The following is a 24073-nucleotide window of genomic DNA, read 5'->3' on the forward strand; positions in this document are numbered from 1 at the left end:
ATTTGAATATATGTACAACTACTCTTTTGCAAGTATTATGCAAAACCAAACAAATACAATTTCACAATGTCCTCAGATTTAATTTATAGGATAGAAAGATTACATATGTGTCTACAGGCTACTAGATTTCCCCTAATTCTACTAGAAAGAAGACTCAGAAATGGAGAAGTTTGGCTCTTTGACCATTAAGACTTTTCTATACCCAATAAAATCACAAATAACAATCCAATAATACAGCTTGACCAAAAAAAAAATTTAAAATCCCTGGGTGGATCCATACTTCTACAACCCAAATCTAGCAAAATTGAAAGTAACAAAACCACCCTTAACTACCCCCATTGCGGTTCTGTGTGCTTTTGACACTCATATCATATCATACCCCCATTGCAGCTAACCAAACGCGGCCTTAGGTTCTGTCTGCTTTTGACACTCAATAATACCCCCAAAAGCAGAACACACCGAGATAATTCACACATCAAAATTTCCTTATGTCTGTTACAGGAGTTTGGTTCGGTTCCTCTGTAACTCCCCAACCCAATATTGTCGCGTCTCTTAAATTTCGAACTAAACCCAAATCTTTAAAGCTTCATGCCTCCTCCTCACTCTTCGATTTCCCTCTCGCAAGCAAGATCATGGTTAAAAGTATGTTTTCTTCTTCCTTTTCTGCTTTATATATGTAATTTATGTTGATATATATATATATATATATATATGTTTCTGTTATTTAGCTGGGTTGATTTATATTTTCTTCTTGGAATAATTGAGTTTCTGATTATCTTTCCAGTTTATAATTTAGTTATGTGAACACTAGCTGTTTGCTTGATGTGAAAAATTAAAACTTAGGAAATGGGTTCTGTTAAGAAGAAGAGTCATTTTGTCAATTCAATATTGTTTAGGTTAAATTGGATGTCTCTAATGTAGTTTTTGGTTTTCACAGAAAATAAATAAATAAATAAAACCCTAATCAATTAAGTTGAATTATGGACTAGGCATGACTGCCTAAGATGTTTTGGAATAGAGCATTTCAAGCCTTTCTTATCATTTTCCTGTATAATAATGTCAAATAAAAAATTAAAAGATCTTTCCTTTATCCATAAATGCTCATTCTGATTTTATTTTTTTCAATAAAGTTTAGAAATTTTACTTTAGTAAGCACTTCATGAACATACTTAACATCAAATTTTGGTCGCAATCAAACGCAATTAATTGGATTGATACGTTTGGATGTAGTATTGAGTAATTGGGTGGATTATTATTATTATTTTTTGCCTAATGCATTTGCATTAGGTTGCGCGGATTAGATGAGGAGAGAGAATGCCTAAGAAGGTACGGTTTTGTATTTAATAAAATGGAGAAAGATTCAAAAGAATAATGGACTCAAATCTAACTCCATTCACAAAGACTTCAAAATCTTCAAATCACTCAGGATTTCCATGGCAAAGGACCCAACCTGACAGTTGATTCAACAGCTAGGTACCAGTATTTTCTTTTTTTCACTTTATCGTTCATCTAATATCAACGTCGCAAGATTAATTTCCTGCAATATATGACTGATATATTTTCATGTTAGATGTTCATGATTGAGAAGTTGCATTGTAATGCATAATGTGGTACCATTAGCTTAGCTAAATGCATTAGGACATGGATGTCTAGTTCATAATATTCTAAGAAGGGGCAAGGCTCCAATTTTACATGGACTACACTAGGACTTCTGTAATTAAGTGTGGGATCAACATGAGTGTTCATTTCATGTTTTTAATTAGTTCATGACTGTTTGACATGTTTATTTAGGCTTTATTTGGTTTAGTAGTTAAGAGCATCCACAGTAGAGCTGCTAACGCTAGTGTTAGTGTCAGTTGTTAAGATTTAGCTAGCAGTGTTTGTTGTTAGGTCGTGCAATGGAGCTGTTAAGGGTAGTATTAGTCCACTTTGTTAGTGTCAGTTGTTAGTGTGTTTGTTATCTGCAGCGAGTGTTCTAGCGAGGGAGGGGAAGTGAGTTTTTTGTCTTCTGGGTTGACCGGTCAACGGCAAATTTTTTTTTTTAAAACTTTTTGGGATTTTTTTTTTTGGACTTGAAATTTAATTTTGGGCTTGAAATTTTTGATTAAACTAAATTATTTATTTATTTTATTTATTATATACACATATATATATATATATATATCTATATATAATACACATCTTAACACACCTTAACACACCCCTTAACACATCCATTGCACCATCACTTACTCTCTAAAATTAACAAACTCTTAACACATCTTAACAAACATTTTTGGGCCCCACTTTTATCACTTTTTGTCATATAACACACTTTAATAAACAATTTTGGCTATCCCATTGTGGATGCCCTAAGGGTGGTTTTGTTACTTTCAATTTTGCTAGATTTGGGTTGCTGAAGTATGGATCCATCCAGGGATTTAAAATTTTTTTTTTGGTCAAGCTGTATTATTGGATTGTTATTTGTGATTTTATTGGGTATAGAAAAGTCTTAATGGTCAAAGAGCCAAACTTCTCTATTTATGAGTCTTCTTTCTAGTAGAATTAGGGGAAATCTAGTAGCTTGTAGACACATATGTAATCTCTCTATCCTATAAATTAAATCTGAGGACATTGTGAAATTGTATTTGTTTGGTTTTGCATAACACTTGCAAAAGAGTAGTTGTACATATATTCAAATGCTTTCAAAAGATGCAATGCACTCATCTCAACTTCTAAGTGAAGGACAATGGACTATTTAAGTATCTGTTGAATGCCCAAATTCTCTATTTCTCTTCAAGATGACATCAATTGTTGCCCGGACATAAGTTCTTCCCTTGCATCATGAATGACAGATTTATCATATTCCACCACTGAGACCTGTTTAAGGAAGGAATTTTCAAAATTTTGCCAGATAGCTGAAGGTACATTTCATATATTTTTTCCCTTGGCTCATTGAAAAAAAAAAAGTGTCCTGTCTACCTATTTGTTCCATTACATGCTTCAAGTTTGCTAATTCTATCTAGTTTCACTGACAGTTAAGCTTGTTATGGATGAAAAGGCGAAGAGGTCAAAGGGGTATGCTTTTATTCAGTACACTAGTCAAGACGATGCCCTGCTTGCTCTAGAAAGCATGGATCACAAGGTTTTACTAGCTATTCTTGTCTTGTTCTTGATTTTTGTCTATTTTTTTTCTTAAACTTTAAAAACTAATATAATGCCCTTTTTCTTGTATCAGTATTTTGATGGCAGGGTGATCTTTGTGGAACTTGCAAAGCCAGGGCACAATGCGTTTGGTGTATACTCAAAAACCACCGGACCACCACAAGAGCAGAACATTGCAAATCAAGATGAGGCAATGGAGGGAGCAGGAGTATCACTTTTCAGATTTCTGTTTGGCTTGCAAAGTCTGCAACAGGTTAGGCTTAGCCTAGTGTTTGTGCATTGCTGATTCAATCTTATATGAAAGATCCTTCAAAAAATGATTTTTTTGTCTATGTGATAGGCACGACATTGAATGTTTACTTGGAAGCAAATGAGTTGTTGAATTGCTAGCCATTTTTTGTTAAATGAATATACTGAATTACTGATAAGGTATTTTGTACAATAGAAGAAATCAATTGTGTGAACAAGGCATTGAATTTTTGTGTTTGTAGTAAAACTAACAATCATAAACACGTGATAGCCCCCAAAAGGAAAACCAATGTGCCTACAAGAAGAATTGTGTGCATGATGAGTAGAATGTGGGAATTTGCAACATTTGTTTGCTTTTGCTAAGAACAAACAGACTTTTGACCTTTTGGCTTATTTTAGCCAAAAAAATAGTTTTTTTTAGCTTTACCCAAACAGGATGATCTGGGGAAGTTTGTTAGAAGATTTCTGTTAAACTAGTTAAATTTTAATATATTTTAGTTAAGAAATTACTTTTTCTATTTTGGCTCTATACACTTTTGACCAACAGAGGCAGTAGTGAAGAGATGCGATGTTGTAACGGTAGATGGAAGTGTTAGGGGACGGGGTAGGCCTAGATTAACGTTGACTAGCGTTATAAATAGAGATATGAATCTACTTAATTTGACTAATGAAATGGCCTTCGATAGGGCCGCGTGGAGAAGAAGGATTCATGTAGCCGACCCCATTTGATGGGACTTAAGGCTTGGTTTGGTTTGGGTACACTTTTTAAAAAAATAATAAAATAAAATATCTCCAAGAAACTCTCTATTCTTCTTCTATACTATTTAAATATTATTTCTATAGTGTATGAGTATGACAACACTCAAGTGTATTCCATTTTGTATAATCTTGAAAGCATTTGCTTCCTCTTCTTAAAACATTTACTTTCACTATGAAATTTGATGGAATTGTACATTTTCTTTTAACTTTCACTATGAAATTTGATGAAATTGTACATTTTCTATATGCATTACATGAGAAAATTTCTCTCTCCAACCATATTATTTTGATCAACCACCATAGAAACCACCCCAGTCACTGCCCTGTCACTCTCCACCACCACAACATTACTCGAAACATTGGTCATTGCATGTAATGGAAACCCTACAACATTAACCCCTGGAGCGTAGAATGAGTAATGAACATGATTAATCTTATTAGGAAACACTAACACAGATGAAAAATCGATCACCCACTTCTTCCCATTTCCTGACACCGCCAATTTCCCAACTGTTGATTTAAGGCTCATTCCATCTACATTGTTGTGATCGATCACCACTTGATCAACACTCGTGAATTGCCCGTCTAGCTTGACGATTGGCACCATATTTTTTAGTTCCCCACTAAGCATGTTATTAATTATGTTTAGCCCTGAGATTTTACCTTTAATAGACTTTAGCACAATGTTACCATCTTCAAGGAAAAACCCATTAGCAACCTGAACTTGAAATGGGTCTTCAATCACTATAGCATTATAATCCATGTAACAATTGTGTATTCTATTTTGTGCAGATTTAACTAGAAACCCGACACCACCAAAAACTGTTGCCTTATTGTAACAATGTACCCCTGTGAGCAAGTTAGCCTGACCCCTTAAGATGATTCCCGTGGCCGCTGAGAAAATGACAACGTCTGTTACTGCATTGTCATTGCTAGCAAGATCAATGGCAGTGCCCGAGAAATCTCTCTCCCCTTTATCACCACCGACTGTTGAGCGTTGTCCGAGGAAGCTGGTTGAGATGAAGGTCTCGTGTCCTTTCTGCACTAGTATTCCTTCGGAGGTGAAGTGGATGAAGAAGCAATCATGTATGCGGATCCTAGCTGAATCAATCACAAAAATTCCTCCACCACGATAGCTCGAGTCGAAGAGGATGTCGCGGAACGCGATGTCCTCATAGTAGATCGGGCTTTTTTGATCAAAGTAACCTTCAGAGTTCGTCAGTGGCTGAGAATTTGGTGCCCATAATTCAATAAGATGTCTATCACTAGGAAATGTGTCTGATGCTCTAAAACTACCTCCTTGTACCTAGAAAGCCCGGCCAACATTGCTTATTTTAGAATGAAAATGAATAGAGAGATGGAAAAACACTTGCAAATCGGTATTAGTTGCGGTGCAGTAGTTCAAGGATATCAACTGACATATATAATATATTTTTAAGACGAATATAATGTATCATGTGATTTCAATTAATAAATAAAAAAAATCCGTAATCTACACACTATGAGGTATTAAGAGATGAATAATGTAAATTATTGAAATGAGTGTGGTGGGCAAATTGCATGGATTCAATCCTCCCTTCAAAGAGAAGTCGGACAATATGAGCCTTATAATTAACCTTGTATCTAGCAAAAGTTATTCAAGTTTTCAGGTTTCACATGGCGTAGATTGTGTGTATCAAAGTATTGTGTTAGTAGATTCTGCCAATTTTATGATCGTATATGGAGTCATGAATGGTATGAAATATCATGTAACGTATGACATGTAATGCGACAAGAGGACTTTAATAATTTCTTTCCGTCTCTAAAATTGCTCAATTTAATATTAGGTGTTAAAGGTTGAGAATAAAGAGACATTAATGATGTGAATTAAAGAACTGTCTTTGGTTAATGCATTCATTCTCATGCATGAAACGCAGGACACATGCTGGCATGGCCACCTGGCAAAAACTCATATGTGCGATGTGAAAAAAAAACTTTAAAGGTCAGTCTTGATTTTCAGATTTTTTTTTGTATTTTTTTTTTTAATTTGGTGGAAAAAATTGAAAAAATAACTTATTATTTTCAGATGATTTCACCCATTTGAGAACGGCAATAATTTTTAAACATTTCAAAATATCTATTTTATATTTGTTTTTATAAAAGTGTTTTATATTTTTTAGTAAATTATATTTACACCGTTAAGGTTTGGATTTAATACATATCACCCCTGATGTTTGGAAAATTTTACTGACCCCCCTGTCATTGTAATTATTTAGACAAAATTAACGTTAGTATCAAAAAGACATTGAATTTATACACTTTATTTTTTCTTGTTTTGCTTTACTTTACTTCTTCTATTTTTTTATTTTTTTTCTTTTCTTTGCTTTACTTTTTTTTTTCCAATGTAATTTCCCCTATTTTTTTACTAGTTTTTTTTTTTTTTTTTAAGTAGGGATTTATGAAATGAGACTATTAATTATAATGGTGATAATGGGTTGAGACTTAATAGGACAAACCTTAGGGGTTTCAGTGTAATTTATCCTATACTTTTTCAACAATCAGAAATAAAATCAAACAGATCACCAAAACTCTTTAGATCAATCAGTGCAAAAATAAAATTAAAAAAGGTTTGAAACAAAAGCAAAACGTTTGCGCCATGCGACTCCCAGAGAGAGAGAGAGAGAGAGAGAGAGAGAGAGGGGTACCAGGAAATTGCCAATACCAGAAGGGAACCTTATGGGTTTAGAGATCAAGTAATTGCCACCTTGCAAATCAATGACAACACCACCCAAATCTTTGATTCCAGGCAACAATTCAATCCCATTTTGCACTTGTAAAGCATCCTCCAATACACTCTGTATTGCATCACTGCTATCTTGCGCCCCCGTTGGGTCTGCCCCATACACAATTGGATAGAATACTCTCTCCCTACTCTGTAGAAACAAAAAATGAATATTCTGAATCATAAATAATATTAAATTATTTATTCATTTGAAAAGTATCATTTAAAGAGGTGAATTATTTATTCATGACAGGTAATTTTGGTAGCCTTAACTCTCTATAAATGAGGGCAAATCGAAATCAAACACAAAATTTCGTAAAGAAGTTCTCAAGAAGATCATTGGGATTGCTGATCAATAAAATCTCAATGACTTTGGTTTCTGGGTAATGAACATTTTAAAACAATATCAATATATTAATATTTCATTATTCGTTTCTTCTAGTGTGAAATAGAGTGGCTAGTCGATATCTTAACATAGGGGCATATCAATATATTACCAAAAAAAAAAAAAAAAAAAAAGAAGAAGAAAAAAAAGAGAAGGGTTTATCAGATAATTGTAGTTTATATAATATATCATATTTGACTCAAAAAAGAAAAAAGAAAAAAAAAAGAATATAAGTATGTTTTTAAAAATAGGTCATTCATTTTTTTTTAAATTTTTTTTACGACAAACACAATAAATTAAATAGTCTACGAATATTAGATCAACCTAATTTTTTGTGTGGATTATATACACAAAGGACTCTACAAAATAAACGATTTGAATTATTGAAATAACAGTTGTGGTGAGCTTCACTAGTCTGGACAATACCCTTGAATCCAAATTATGCATTATTAAAAAATAAACAGTTTGAATCATCGAAATAAGATTCTTGGTGAATCTCACGAGCGTGAACAACACCCTTGAATTTGGATCATCTATCTTTTATATTAAGTGAAAGTTGGATTTGGTGTCAACCTTCACGTCATGCCACGTGACAGCTTTATCTAGTCTAAAATAAAAAAATAAATTAAATTGACACCCCCTGAGGTTTTTGTTTAATATGAATCTCTCCCTTACATTTGAAAAATTATACTTACCCCTTATTAGATTAAAATAACTATTTGCCCCTTCACCTTTATACATATAAAATAATGAAATAATACAGATATTTCGTTCATTTTAAGAAAAATAACAATCGTCTTTTTTGCTTTAACTCACACGAAAAAATTGAGTTTTTTATTTTTTATTTATTTTTACTAAATCATTTTTAATAGGGACACCTTTTCATAAATCTCTTTTCACCAACTTATGTTCCATTTAGTTCACATTATTTTCTTATATTCCAATAAGCCCTATGAGTGGCATAATTACTAAAATACCTTTAATAATATTCACATTTACAGTGTGAATATTCCGTGATGTGAATATTCATACCATTAATGTGAATGTTCACACCGTCAATGTGAATGTTAACATGTCAATGTGAATATTCACACTATTAATGTGAATATTCACATTGTAAAATATGAATGTTCACATTATCAAATTACTAACTGTTGAAAAAATATTTGTAAGGGTAGAAATGCTTATAAAAATACCTTAAATGTGAGAATTAGGATTTGATAGATCAAATGTTCAAATAATAGAACTTATTAGAATACAAGAATATCTTATGGACTAATCAGAATACAAATACTTGAAAAATGATTTTCTAATAAATATCATTTTTTAATATTTTAAGCCATTTTTTTTTTAGATACACTAAATTTAGATATACTTGAGAAATATAATATTTTGTATTTTTTTTAAAAAAAAATTCACCAAATACAAAAAAATATAAAAATTTAATACCTTATCTTATTTTGTTATATTCAATGGATTTTTTTTAAAAAAAAAATTGTACAAATTTTATACTTTTTAAATATATATATAGATTAAATTGATCTAATCTAGATATAATGGTGGAAATAAAAATGAAAAATTATATTCATATATAAAAATTTGTACAACAAATATCACCAAAATATTGTGATAGTGATATTATTGTAAATATAAATTATGTTTATAGGTGTTTTGTTTTAAAGTGAAAGGTCACTATTAAGTTATATTATCATTGTGTTTGAAAATTCAATATAAAATTTATAGTTGTATGTTATCACTCGATAAGAATATGTTCAGGTAGAATTTAATGATGGGGAGTTATAGAATATAGTCATGATGATAAGAAGAAGAAATGGTAGAAAAAAATGGCAAGATTGTCATTTAGAAAATTTTAGGACATGACATCAGCAATCTATGAAGCAATTTGTAATGAGATTACAAATCTCAGGGAGGGAAATGTAATTTTTCAAATGTGAGGAGGATCTGTATTAATAGAAATATCAGGAGGTGTCAATATAATTTACCCAATAAAAAATTATTATTAAAAAACGTGAACAAAATTTGAATCAAATATTTTGAGTTTCATTAAGAACACTCTTACTATTTAAGTAACATACATATTATTATGATATTAATTTATTTATTATTTATTTTTATTTTTACTTATGTAAATTGTATGCTCATCTCACTAATCCATTGGTACTTTGGTTGTGGATCCATTTATGTGGGTTAACTTAAATTAGGCTAGTAACCGATTACTTCAGAACTTGAGCTCACGAATGTAGTGATAATACTTGAGAACATCTTTTTTTTTTTTTTTTTGTTAAAAAAAAAAAACCTACAAGGGAGGCCAATCCTAATGTAAATAACCCCATTTAGGTTTGCAAACCTTGTACAATCTCGGGGCACTGCGTTAGGGTCTATATGACCCGACCCGAGTGACCTTATCCAGATATGTCATACTCAGCAAATAACTTCACAATGTTTCTTTATGAGCTGGTGAACTTTGGTTTCATTTGGGCTTTATTTATGTTGAGGCCTTTGGGCCAATTAAACCGCTCCGTGGTAAGCATATATATTCGTGGTCCAAATTCAAATTTGCTGCTATGTGGGTCTCTTTTTTTTTTTTTTTCTTTCTTTTTTAGATAGGGTGTATCTGGGTCTCTTGTTAACATTGTTAATTTTAATAACAATTAGGACCCAGCAGAATAATAATAATAATAATAATAATAATAATAATAATAATAGTAACAATTAGGAAATAGGTTTTTGTTTTTGTAAACAGAAAATTTAATTGGTGGTGTACAAAATGTTTTTAAAAAAAATGAAAATAAAATAAAAAACCATATTTTGGTGAATTGATGGCGGTAGGAGTTGACAGTGGAGACTGGACGGATGTGATAACTATCGGTGGGAGGTGGCTACCAAAGTTGGTTGCTAAAAGTGAGTGGTGGTGGTTGATGGCCCATGGTGATGGTGGATAGAATATAGTCATGATGATAAAAGAATTACACAAGTATACTCTCAATTACCTAGCGAATCCACGCCTAATTGAACCAACCTTTATGTGCCTTTTCCAACCCCGTCTTCACCTCGAAATTGTCTTTAAAATGAGCCACTCCAGAATCCACCGAAGCTTCAGGCTCGAATTTTTCAGAATCCACCGAAGAACAACTCTCTCTTTCTTGTGTATAACAAACAAAACCTTTGATGTACTCTCTTTAAACCATGAGTTGAATACTCAATAAAACATCAAAGAAAACAAAATATCCCCAAATATAAACCTTAATATCCACAAAGAAGATCTGGAGGAATTAATCTAGTTTTGGAAGAAAACCAACTACTTATAGAAAACCAAAAGTAATCCTGGTGTTGGAAGAAAACCAACTTCTTAAAGAACTCCAAAGTAATCCTGGTTTTGGAAGAAAACCAACTTCTTATAGAAATCCTTCTCAAACGGGATTGCCAAGAATAAAACTTAACAATCTCCCCCTTTGGCAATGCCGTGACAAAACACACCTAACAAATAAAATCCAAAACACCCCAACCCATTACAGCAAACAAAAGCCAACTTCTTTCTCAAGGTCATGATCTGCAAAACAATTATTAGTGCCACAATCTCCAAAACAACTATTAGTCCCACAAGAGTATATGAAAAAGTAATAATCATATGACAAGATTATCTTGAAATATGAGATGGAAAACATGAATAGATGCGACTTGGAGATTTTAAGAACATGTAGCATGAAAACATGAATTAATAACCTGCGAGATGTAAGCAAAAAAACAAGTAGTGGATAGCAACACACAAACCAACTAATGTCAAACTCCCTTATAAAACAAATCAAAGTGATTATGCTAACAAACTCTTGTAATGATACACCAAACTCCCCCTCACTAAAAACAAAGAACAAGAAGAAAACGGCACACAATAATATGGTGGAGCAAGCAGGAAATTTCAGATTTGTACCTTAAAACACACAAGATTATCCAAGAAGCACAATTACTTGAAAACACAATGTGCACAGCCTCTAGAAAATTCTCATGAAAGAAAGTGATGCATTATGTGAAAAGCATAGATCCCATGATAAAAGTGTATGTGTGACTCTTGGAGTTTGACAAACACAAGATTCAAATCCTAGTAGTGATATAAAAGTTGGACCTCTGACAAGAGAATCTAAGCACAACTAAGGAAAGTCAAACCACTAGGAATCAAGGGGTATTTGGTGAGTAAAAGCGGAGGCTCCCCCTCAATCAATGAATCCTTTATCTTTTCCTCTATTTTTTTTTCACATCTTTTTCTTTTCTTTCTTTTGCACATTTTTTTCTTTCTTTTGCACTTTTTTCTTTCTTTTGCGCATTTTTTCTTTCTTTTGCACACTCATTGGCGGCTGACACGCCCAAGAGTATGGAAACCGAACCAGAGAAGTATGGATATAATAAGGATGGCCTGGTTAGTGACTCTGAGGTAGCCTTTTCCTCATGGCTGGACTACAAACAATAGAGGGGAAAGCCATGGAGATGCAAAAAGATGGAAGGTGGTTAAGAGACTCAACATCACCCATGATATGTTAGTATAGGTCAATTCCTCTAGAAAAGCAAGAGATACAATGCCAGAAATCCATAGGAAAAAAAAAATCACTAAGTCAGAAGACTCCGATATTTGCTAATCCAAGAGTGTGTACAGAATGAGACATACTAATAAAAAAACACACACTCCAAAATGAGTAATGACCACAGAAAGCACACACATATTAACATGTAATGGATATTTCTTATCAATTCCAATATGCACCAAGGACTATTCAAAAAATTTCAAGTTAGCAAAATCATACTAGAAAATCTTTTTGGATTTTATTATTATTATTATTTTTTTCTTTTTCTAAACAAAGCAAAACAGAAAAGGAACATGCACACATTAAAAGACTCAAAAAGAAAAAAAACAAACAAATTAATACAAGTCAAGTTTTCTCACCCAAACCGCTTTAGTATGAACAAAGTTGTGAGAATTGCGGTTTTTGGGTGGTGTCTTGACGTTATGGTTCCCTTCCCCTTCAATGAGAACCCGTCTTGACATGGTTTTTAACTTCCTATTCCTAGGTATAGGTAAACACAACCTCTGTTCATGTTTGGTCTCAAGCAAATCAAAATAGCAAGGTTTATTATGACCCTTAACCTCCTTATGACCAATGAAGTGTCTCCTACCCCTTGAGATATTAGAATTTCTTCCATCTTTATGAGACACTCTCCCATGCAATTTATAACAATAAGGGCGAATATGACCATGCATACCACAATGATGACAAATAAAAACAGGGTGTACCTTCTTTTCTTTTACCTTACTAACTCTAGGAAGTTTGAGAAGTCCATCCTCATGTTGAATTTTTTGTTCTCCCTTTCCTTGAGTTCTTGTATCATGAGATGTGGAAGCACTCTGTTTTTTATCTTTCTTATCACCAAAGCTAATGCCACTCTTGTCCGAACAAATTTGTTGAAACCCAATGATATTGTCCAAAGTCTTTGATCCTTTGTTCCAAAGACCAATGGTAGCCATAGCACACTTTAGCTCTTCATCTTTCTTGATCATTAGTTCTTCCAAAGCAACTTGAGACATCTCGAGAGATTCAATTTTTTCTTCATACATGACATGGGTTTCTTGTAACTCATTCCTCTCTCTCACAAGTCAACAGTTTTGCACAAAGAGCTTGTCGATCATCAGCTATCTTGATGGCATTAATCCGAGTCTCGGAAATCTCCTCCTTAAGTTTGACATTCTCACTTTCACATGCTTTGAGTTTCTTTGTGAGTTTCTCATTCAATTTGAATAAGATAAGAGACTCCTTATACAATTTTTCATAAGCTTGCTTAAGCTCTTCATGATCACTCTTCGAGGATTCATCATTAGTGGTATTCTCAACTGACCTCTTCGAAGACTCTATTTGTCCTTCAGTTTCGGAAGCCGCCATGAAAGCAAGGAATTGTTTATGTCCCTCTTCGCCTTGATCTTCATTGTCACTATCATCTTCATCAGATTCTGATTCATCATCCCAAGTGATAGCGAGAGCTTTCTTCTTCTTCAAACGAGTGGGGCATTCTGAAGCAAAGTGACCAAATCCTTGGCATTCATAGCATTGGACACTTTCAAAGTTCCCTTGTATCTTTCCTTTCTCCTTCTTGGCTATAGAATTAATTTTGACTTTATCTTTGCCTTTGGATTTATGAGAATGAGTAGATTTCAAAAGATTAGGATTTTTATTCAAAAACGATTTTTTAAATTATTTAACAAAAGCAGCCATAATCTTGGAATATATCTCACAATTCTTATCAGAATCCTCAACCACTTTATGAGCACTACTAAAAGCAATATCTTTTTGTTTCTTTTTGAAATTCCTATGTGCCTCATAAGTTTGGAGATTTCCAACCAAGTGATCCAGCTTAAAAGTGTCAACATCTTGAGCCTCCTCAATAACCGTAACTTTTGGTTGGAACCGATCGGGTAAGGATCTCAAAATTTTTCCCACAACTTTGGATTCTGGTATTTTTTTTCACCTAAATTGAAATTGGAATTAACAATGTCACTCAACTTCGCATAAAATTTATCAAAGGTCTCACTATCTTTCATTGAAAGGTTTTCGAAACTAGACGTGAGCCTTTAAAGTTTTGAGCGTTTAACAGAAGGAGTGCCCTCATGAATAGTTTGTAAGATATCCCAAGCCTCTTTTGCTACTTCACAATTACAAATTCGACTAAACTCTTCAGGTGTGACAACGCAAAAGAGAGAATTGATAGCTTTACTATTCCAGCTACTATTTCGGTAATCAGTTGTGTCCCACTTATCAGTTGGTTTGGGGAAAGTTACTCCATCAATAGTAATCGTTGGTTCAGTCCACCCATACATGACAGATTGCCAAACTTTTTCATCAATAGATTTTAAAAACGATCTCATCCGAGCTTTTCAAAAAGAATAATTGGATCCGTCAAGTAGGGATGGTCGAATCATAGAATTTTCCTCACGAATTGTATCCATTATCACAAATCAAACAAAATCTCGTTCTAAAAGAATTTGTTTTTTTTTTTTTAAAAAATAGAGCGTTCTAAAAGATCTTTTTTTTTAAAAAAAATAGAACGACCTGCTCTGATACCAATTGAAAAATCTAGAAATCCCCTAGATGTTGATTTGTGATTATGTATCAATTTTAAGCAGTATATAACAATCCTAATCAAACAATCAAGACAAATCAACACAATGATTTTACGTGGAAAAATCACAATTGGACACCTCCAATTGTGATAAAAAACCACGGCCAACAGCCACAAAACAATCCACTAAGAAGATATAAAGGAATTACACAGGTATACTCTCAATTACCTAGCGAATCCACGCCTAATTGAACCAACCTCTATGTGCCTCTTCCAACCACGTCTTCACCTCAGAATTGTCTTTACAATGAGTCACTCCAGAATCCACCGAAACTTCAGGCTCGAATTCTTCAGAATCCACCGAAGAACAACTCTCTCTTTCTTGTGTATACCAAACAAAACTTTTGATGTACTCTCTTTAAACCATGAGTTGAATACTCAATAAAACATCAAAGAAAACAAAATATCTCCAGATATAAACCTTAATATTCACAAAGAAGATCTGGAGGAATTAATCTAGTTTTGAGAGAAAACCAACTACTTATAGAAAACCAAAAGTAATCCTGGTGTTGGAAGAAAACCAACTTCTCAAAGAATTCCAAAGTAATCCTGGTTTTGAAAGAAAACCAACTTCTTATAGAAATCTTTGTTAAACGGGATTGCCAAGAACAAAACCTAACAAATGAGACTTGAGAAAACTAATATACTCTCTCTATGTAAGGAATTAAATTACTTGGTTATGTTTTCAGTTGCTATTTTTAATATTTTCAAAAATAAAGATAATAAAAAGTTTGAAAACACTTGTTGCTTTATTTCTGTACAAAAATAAATTTTTTGTTTTGAAATTTTTTCCATTGATAAATATTAATTTTTATTTGTAGTTTTATTTATTTTTTAATTGTTTCTAATTAAACAAAAATTCTAATTCCCCCTATTCTTTTTCTGTTTTTGACTTTGGAAATGTTGTTGGCACACCTATATTTCATCTATATATAAATATCTAATGTCATTTTCTTATATGGAAACATGATTTTCTCAAAGAATGGCTTTCACAAGAAGATTTAGAGGTTGTCCTTACCATCCCCATTGCAGCAGTTCACAGAGATGATCTTTTAATTTGGCACCACAATCCATCGGGAGTTTACTCCGTTAAGTCCGGCTATGCCTTAGCAAAGCAGATATGCCACAACTCCAATGGCCCTTCTAAGCCCTCCGGATCTCTCATCCTTGGTACAGATTTTTGGAACTCCATTTGGGCTCTTGATATCCCTCCCAAAATCCGTCACTTTTGGTGGAGAGTCTGTCATAATTTGTTGGCAACAAAGCTGGGTCTGTTTCGACGTAAATGTGCAGCTTCGGGTGAATGTCCTATTTGCAGGAAAGACGATGAATCTGTGGAGCATCTCCTGTTCGAATGCCCATGGACAAAAGTTGTTTGGTTCGGTAGCTCTCTAAATATGTTAGCGAATCCTGGCTCGATTGCAAATGTGACAAGGTGGACCAATGACCTTTTGCAGGGAGGTAATTCGAAGATTGAATCCAAACGCATCATCAGCTCAGCTGCCACTATTGCCTGGTTCATCTGGAAATCTAGAAATGATTTTGTTTTTAATCATCAAGTGGTCGACCCTCATGTTACATTGCAAAAGATAACTCACTTCTGGCAGGAACATGACGCTCTAATTGGCTCTTTCAACCCTCACAATCAGGCCTCTGCCGTCCCCAACCGTCCTTCCCATTTAGGTTGGCAGTCACCTTCCCACACCAGCGTCAAATTCAATTGTGATGCAGCTTTTTGTCAGTCTTCCTCATCAGCTGCCTTGGCTGCAATCCTTTGAGATTCAAAGGGCAACCTTCTGACTGGTTCTACTCAAACTTGCAAGGCTTCGTCTGCAGCACAAGCTGAGGCACATTCAGTGCGTCTAGCGTGTCTCATGGCTAAAGCTCTTAATCTCTCGTGAGTGGAAATCGAAAGCGACAACAAATCGGTGATCTCCCTCTACGTATCTGAAACAGTGCCACCATGGGAGTATAGTGCCATTATTCTGGACATTCGAGGACTTGCTTCCACACACTCTTTATCTTTTTCCTGGACAAGCAGACTCAACAATGCAGCAGTGCACTGGGTTGCTAAGGCTTGTTTTTCTAAGACATTACCTATAACTTGGGCTGTATGCCCTCCTGCTCCTCTAGTTTCTTTTCTTACTTCTGATGTACCCAATTTGCCTCTTTAATTGAAAGCTTAGGTGTTCAAAAAAAAAGAAAAAGTGTTTAAGAAGGAGAGAAGAGAGAGAAAAAGTAATTGATTGATAGGTAAGAGAGATAAAGTGATTTTGGAAATTATTTTGGAAAATTTACAAACCAAACAAATTTTTTTAGAAATTTTTTCCCAAAATTACTCTACAAATCTAAACCAAATATATCTTATAATTCTTCAAATCTCAGAGAGTGTATTTGTAATTTATCCAAAATATTTAAAAAAAAGAATTAGGTCACCGATGTCTCTTAGGCTGAGCAACAATCCTCTTGATTGACACCCTGTCTGGATCCCATCTTCGAAAAAAAAAAAAATCCGGTTTGGATAAATTATTATATTTTTACATTATCATATTTAGATGAATAAAAAAATAAAAATGTGACATAGAAAATAAAGGGGATTTTCTTCCTTTGCATTTTAATGGACCATTGTCATATTATGAAGAATTCATAATTAATCAAATTTATTTATCACCAAATTTTATCATTTTGCTGATAAATGAAACATATAAAATAATAGAATTATTTTTCTCATTCTTTTTCATATAACTTGTAAATTAAATATCGAAAAAAGAGTTATCTTTTTCTTTACTTTTATTTATTTATTATTATTTCTCTTCAAATCAATAACCTTATAATTTGATGGCTAATTCATTTACACTCCGTTTGGACGAGGTGATTTAGTCAAATCACTAGCCATCAAATTAATTCATTTTTTTTATCCAAACATTTTACATGATTAAGGATCTGTTTCATTTATCAGCAAAAGTGTTGAGATTTTGTGAAAAATAGATTTAATTAATTATGAATTTTTCATAATACAAAAATTGTCTATTAAATTGCAAAGGACGAAAATCCCCTTTATTTTCTGTGTCACATAATTTACTTTTTTATATTCATCTAAATATGATAATATAAAAATACAATCAATTTATTTATTTATTTATTTTTTTTTCACGATCCAAACAGGATGTTAAATTCAGAGGATTGTGGCTCTGCCCAAGTGACATTGCGATCTAACTTTTTTTTTTTTTTATTGACTTATAATTTATTAATGGTGACTCGTGCGATGTACGGGTGTATGTAATTTAAAATGAATAACTTAAAAGTAGGACTGCAAAACATATGATGTGTTATGATTTTAGGTTTAATATTATCTGCACTGATTGTCTTTTCTTATTTATTTTCAATAAAATTTTGATAACCAAAAAAATAAAAATAATTCATTTAAATGAACAAATAAATCAAAAACAACTATAGCGAAAAATCAATAAGTATTATATAATTGAAAACTATGTTTTATTATGATAAAAATAATATTCTACTGCCAACTCACAAACAAAACAAAATAAAATGTTGAATTATTCAAATTTTTTATTAAAAAAATAAATTAGATATCAACTGTAAAAGAGCAAAATTAAATATTACATAAAAACATATAAATCACAAAACTATGTAAACTCATCACCAAAATATCCTGGAAAGATAATATTTTAAGCAAAAAAATATGGATACAGCTCCTCTCCAGTAATTGAAGGGTGTAGGTTGGCATTGTTAGGCCCTGATTCGGGTCCATGGCGATAATCCAAATCGTTCAATATGTAGAACCATCGAGTACATTATCCCTGCAAAAAAATCACGTTGATCGGATATCGATAACCATTTAATTATATCACAAAAAGAAATTAGACTCTACTGTGGTCAAAGAAAATATAGATGCCAAAGAAAATTTAGAACAAGAAGACAACAAATCAGTGAAAATCAAACAAGTAACATAAATTAGTGGGAGTTTAATGTGTGCAGGAAAAATTCAAATGTCAGAGAAAATTTGAAAGAAAATCAAAGAGACAACTAACTAAAAAAAATCAGGCAATGCACAAAGAGAAAGGGAGTCCAATGTGTTCAAAGAAAATGAATCTAAAAGGGACATCTTAGTGTCAAAGAAAATTCATCTCAAAGGGAAAATTACACATAAGGAGACATCTAATTAGTGAAAATCAAACAAGTAACCTAAATTAATAACCTATTGTGAGTAAACAAAAAAAATTTCAAATCAGAAAAATTTAAAAATACAGAGAGATTAAGCAAATCAAAGAAATTTCAAAACACAGAATTTTTTTTTGAAATTTCTTAGCTTTTTTGTATTTAAAGACATTTGGGAAGTTGGTTTTCAGCCACTGGTAAAATTACAATTATACCCTAATGGGTCAAAATGTGCTACATAGGTGAAGTTGTGAATATTTTAAATTGAATGGGGATAGTTTGATCAATTTATTGTGATTTGACATCATAAATAAATATTAATCAAAAAAGTCAAAAGTAGCTTTTTACCAACATCCCAAATCACTTGTCTAAATAAGTCAAAAACTTGATTAAAAATTAAAAAAATCATTTTTTACCATATTCTCAAAACACTTCAAATATATCATTTTCATATTTCCTCATTCCTTGTCCACCCCATACTGCGTGGCAAAATGAGAGCCGAAAGGTAGAAAACGACTTTCTCTTCTATTCTTTTTTGAAGAATTTTTTTATTAATTGATGTATGATTTGAACATATTTCAATTTGTATAACCCTGACTTGATCCAATGAAATTACAAGAGACGGTGAGTCTTTGTTGGACACTCGTATGCTGTGTGCCCAACACACTCTAATGCTCAAATTAAATAGAGAGATTGGGAGGGATTTAGGCCTCATTTAGGAACTTAACTACTTTGGTTGATTTTCAATTTTTTAACTATTTTATGAAATGAAAAAAAGTTATGTTTGGGATTATTTGTGAATTTTTTTTATAGTTAAGTTGATGGTTATTGACTATTATAATATTTTTATTTTTATTTTTATTAACAATTTTAGCCCCAACTTGAGTTCCCAAACAGGGCCTTAATTAAGGTTTCATTTGTATGTAAGTGTATAGACTGTTGTTTTTATTAGGTTCAATTGCGTTTCTAGTAACAATGTAATTTAAGGAAATTTGTTTCTGGAAATTTGAATTCATTTTGTGCAAAATTTGAGTATTGAAGTGATTCTGTTGTGAATCCTGCAATAAATATTTACAAGATGGTTGGGACTTGGGATTTACAGTATATTTATCGAATCATTTTTTAAAATTATAGTATATAAAATAGAAAATATTGAGTTCAGTGAGGGCACTTGGAACCACTCACCCCTTATGAGCTTAGTGGCTCAAGATTTTTGGAGACTTTAGGCCAAACATCAAAATGAGGCCTTATCTCGCTAGGCTTTTGAAAAATTGGGGGCTTCGGTAGTAAGAATTTGTTGAGATAGGCCTTAGGTATCTGACTATGTGGCCTAGCGGTTGAGCCACCTCTGTGAGCTCCGGTCATTGAAGGTGCGATTGGTTTGAGTAGAATTCAGGGTATAAAGATCAAAATAACTTTATTGTGAGGCCTGAAAAGTGAAATTGGGTATATGTTGAAGAGACTTAATTGCCATTAGTTCTTGATCAGGCTTTTGTGAGAATCTGTTTTTGACAGTGTGCATTGACTGGAATTTTGGATTATTTTCTTTGATCAGATCAATGGTCAGTTAAAGGACACCTTCTTTACGTACATTCTAAGTTGAGAAATTGCATAGGACGATCCACTTTCTATGTTCTTACAAGATACAGACTCTGTTATTTAGATTGTTAAGCACTTGCCCATTGTATTGTGAATCATTTTCTGCTCCTTGTTTCAATTTCAGGAAGCATTTGTGCAATGAAGCAAAAGTTGAGTGTTGTCGGGCAACTAGAGACTTCAGAAGCTGTGGACGCTATGTAGAAAGTGTATTGAACTCATGTACACCATCACATCACATTTCTCAATGGCCTCCATTTTCCACCTCTGTTTCATAATTTTATTCATTTGTTAATTTTCGAGTATATAATAATAGCAATAAAGGAGATCATGTCAGCAAGCATTCTTAGGTGAAGGGACCACAACCAAGCATGTAGAATAATTTAAAAGTACTGTATATATTTTAAAATTATGTCAAGATGTTATACATGTGCATTGGTTCAGCAACTTGTGTCAGTCTGTGGCCCTTCTCATCGAATGGCAGCAGGCGCATATAGTCTTTTGGCTGTAGTGCTCTACCATACCGGGGATTTTAATCAGGTATTTGTCTAACTTGTATAATTTTGTGATCACTGGACTAGTGACATGCTTATATTAATATAATTTTGTTCAAATAAACTCAAGTGCTTTGCATTTAAATTTTCGTATGATAAACACATTAATCTACTACGTTTATACCAAAATGTGAACAGCATGCCCATACATGGGCCATATAGTCTTGAAGCTGGACAAGCCTATAGAAAGCTATGATCATGTGAGCACATCTATAATGGTCCACAAAAATTTATTAAGATTTAGAGGACGATATAAATGCAACAAAATGGAAGTGAATGGTTCAGAACCTAAAAACAGAAAGGAAAAATGTTGTGTTGCTGCCTTGCTACCTCATCACACCATATTTGGCTTTACCTATCCTATCAAGTTTGTGACTTTGGGGGACACATAATAGCAACATGTGGATTTCCAAGGCCAAGAGGAACTGTAACACCCTCAAAATATAGTATAATAAATATAATCCAAAGCATACACGACAGCTGCATAAATCAGTGTACATGTCCTTCCATTTCATAACATTGGTAATCTAAACTTGAGGACAAAAACATTTATTTAGATAATACGGGGTCTTTTGATATCAAAATTCATGTTCATCTAACTGAGTAATTTGTTAAAAAAACAGAGCAACCTAATGCAAAATTCCACTGAAGCATTTAAACAAACACTTGGAAGACATTATACACAATCACAACATAAATACAATAATAATAAATTACAACTAACCTTTTATACTAAAAGATGAAAATTATTAAATTCATGAGTTACAAAATTAGATTTTCAGATTGTATCAAGTTTTATGCCTACAACAAGAAGATCATAAATAAGTGAGAAAGATAGAGGTATTGTGTGTGTTTGATGAGTGTGAGAAAGAGAGAACGAATACCTAATGAACTCTGATCGTAGAAGATGAAAACACAGCGAATTTGTGCTGTAGATGATAGATAAGGATGGAATGAAAGATATAGAATGATAAACCCTTGCTTCATGATTTGGCTCCCGCCTCTTTGACCCGCCAAAATCAAATTTACTTCACCAAATTCAGAATTTTTGGACTTCCTTCTCGGTCTCTAGGTCGATCTGGTATGCGGATTTTGCTGTATCAAATTTGATTCATTTCTTCAGTTGCGTTATTTCCTTTGTCGTATAACATAAAAGGAAAAAAAAAAAAAACAAGTGGAGAATGAGTTTGTTGATATTTTAAATATAAAAGTAAATATTAATATTGGTCCTTATATTTTTTATTAAATTAATTGTAATTCTAATTTTAAATTTTGTGTCAATTTAGTGTAATTAATAATACAGTTAATATTTTTGATAAAAAATGATTACTTAATTTGTTGAGGCTAACTCAACGAATTGAGCAAATTTATTATTTAATCTCTAAAAAAATGACATATGTCACATAGTCATTAACAAATGCTAACAATTTCGGTTAATTACACTATTAGTCCCTCTATTTTGACTATTATGTCATTTTAATATTTGTAATTTCAATTGAATTGATTTTAACCTTGAATTTTAAATTTTGTCTCAAATTGATCAAATTGATTGATTTTTTTATGACAAATGCAATCTGTCATTGTTTTGGGAGTAAAACAAAATACTGGTCAATTCAGTGACTTAACCTTAACCAATCCATTGAAAATTTTCTATCAAAGACCCTAAAGATTTTACATCAATTGGACTAAATTTACGTAAAATCTAAATTAAGTATCAAAATTTAGTCAATTAAAACTATATAGAACAATAAAATATAAGGATTATTGATGTAATTTATCCAATAATTATAATCAATTGAAATAAATTTTGAAAATATATTGGCATTTTTTGTTTTTTCAAAAAATGCCATTAGATAGGTTGGAATTTTTTTAGCTCAATGGCATTTTTCAAAATACTATAAAATATTGTTTATGACACTTTTCACCTAATGCCATAGAAAGTAGCTTGCACTTACCTAGTTTAGTGACATTTTTTTAAAAATGTCATTGCTATTAAAGTTTAGTGGTATCTGTTGACAAATGTCACTAAAAAAATTTCTTGTGTCATTATTTTATAAAATGCCATAAAATTGATATGACGTTTCTTTATTGAAATGTCACTAGAGCCTTATATGTTTGTGGCTTTGTGGCATTTATCTAAATGTGTCACCAAATATTATTTTTGTGGCATTTTCTGAAAACATGCCACTAGTATAGTGTCAATAAAGTGTGTTTTTGTTGTAGTTTTGTGACACTTGTTCATTGAAATGTCACTAGAGCCTTTTATGTTTGTCGTTTTGTGGCATTTTTCAAAAACGTGCCACTAAATATCATTTTTGTGGCATTTTCTAAAAATATGCCACTAGTGTAGTGCCACTAAAGTATGTTTTTGTTGTAATTTTGTGACACTTGTTCGTTGAAATGTTACTAGAGCCTTTTATGTTTGTCGTTTTGTGGCATTTTTCAAAAACGTGCCACTAAATATCATTTTTTGTGACATTTTCTAAAAATATGCCACTAGTGTAGTGCCACTAAAGTATGTTTTTGTTATAGTGATAGAATACACTTGGGTGTTGTTATACTCATACACTACAGAAATAATATTTAAATAGTATAGAAGAAGAATAGAGGGCTTGTTTGGTTTGTATTTCAGAAACAATTTTTGAGAGAAAAAAGTACCAAAACACGTTTGGCAAACCTATTTCTGAAATATTCTCTGAGACTCATCTTAGAACACGTTTTAGAACTTCTCTCTCTCAAAACTTCTCTGAAAACGCATCTTCTGTCTTCCCTCTCTCAAAAGAACCTCTCTGACCTATCTCTGTGATACAAAGAAAATCATTCAAGGCAGTCCAACGGCTCTCTATCGGCTATGTGAAGGAAGACGATCCGCACTTGTACGTCAAGATCTGCACTCGCCCAAGTGCCTTCGAAGACCCACTTGCCTTTTCTGACCTATCTCTGTGATACAAAGAAAATCATTCAAGGCAGTCCAACGGCTCTCTATCGGCTGTGTAAAGGAAGACGATCCGTACCTGTACGTCAAGATCTGCACTCGCCCAAGTGCCTTCGAAGATCCACTTGCCTTCCTTCCATCAATACGCTGTTCAAGATTTGAGAAATCTTCCGCATTAGATGCACTGACACTATCTATCACAACTTCTCTGCCTCACAGATTTCCCCAAATCGTGCCCTAGCTTTGGTCTTAGTCAAACTAAATGAAATCTTCACACAATCGGGACTTGTAACATCAATGTCCTTCGTTTTTTTCTTCTGGGCTCTATAAAA

At 32.7% G+C, this 24073-nt stretch overlaps 2 protein-coding genes and 1 long non-coding RNA gene across 4 annotated transcripts in view; 2 read left to right on the forward strand and 1 right to left on the reverse strand.

The window, feature by feature from the left end:
* Positions 1–3608, forward strand: part of LOC114260033 (small RNA-binding protein 11, chloroplastic-like) — a 47297-nt gene extending 43689 nt beyond the window's left edge. Inside the window, exon 5 of the mRNA XM_082886050.1 lies at positions 3301–3608. Within this exon, the coding sequence (XP_082742176.1) occupies positions 3301–3333 (33 nt within the window). The 3' untranslated portion in view covers positions 3334–3608. The remainder of the gene's footprint in view (positions 1–3300) is intronic.
* Positions 442–6391, forward strand: LOC114293505 (small RNA-binding protein 11, chloroplastic). Of its 2 annotated transcripts, none has more exons than XM_082886048.1 (5): positions 442–642; positions 2835–2903; positions 3018–3124; positions 3218–3397; positions 6069–6391. In XM_082886048.1, exons 1-5 carry the CDS (start codon positions 489–491, stop codon positions 6129–6131), a joined length of 573 nt encoding a protein of 190 aa, XP_082742174.1. In that variant the 5' UTR covers positions 442–488; the 3' UTR covers positions 6132–6391. The 2 variants fall into 2 exon arrangements, with proteins under 2 accessions (XP_082742174.1, XP_082742175.1); XM_082886049.1 differs by lacking the exon at positions 6069–6391 and adding an exon at positions 4945–5982.
* Positions 6392–18027: 11636 nt separating this feature from the next.
* On the reverse strand, positions 18028–21988 carry LOC145798467 (uncharacterized). Its single transcript, XR_014339343.1, has 2 exons — positions 21691–21988; positions 18028–18298 (listed from the first exon to the last, which is right to left on the reverse strand). It is a non-coding gene; the product is annotated as an uncharacterized LOC145798467 (long non-coding RNA).
* Between the last annotated feature and the right edge of the window lie 2085 nt (positions 21989–24073).

The sequence above is a fragment of the Camellia sinensis genome, chromosome 9 (genome assembly GCF_055761805.1).
Source record: "Camellia sinensis isolate YWXY chromosome 9, ASM5576180v1, whole genome shotgun sequence".
In the NCBI taxonomy this organism is placed as follows: domain Eukaryota; kingdom Viridiplantae; phylum Streptophyta; class Magnoliopsida; order Ericales; family Theaceae; genus Camellia; species Camellia sinensis.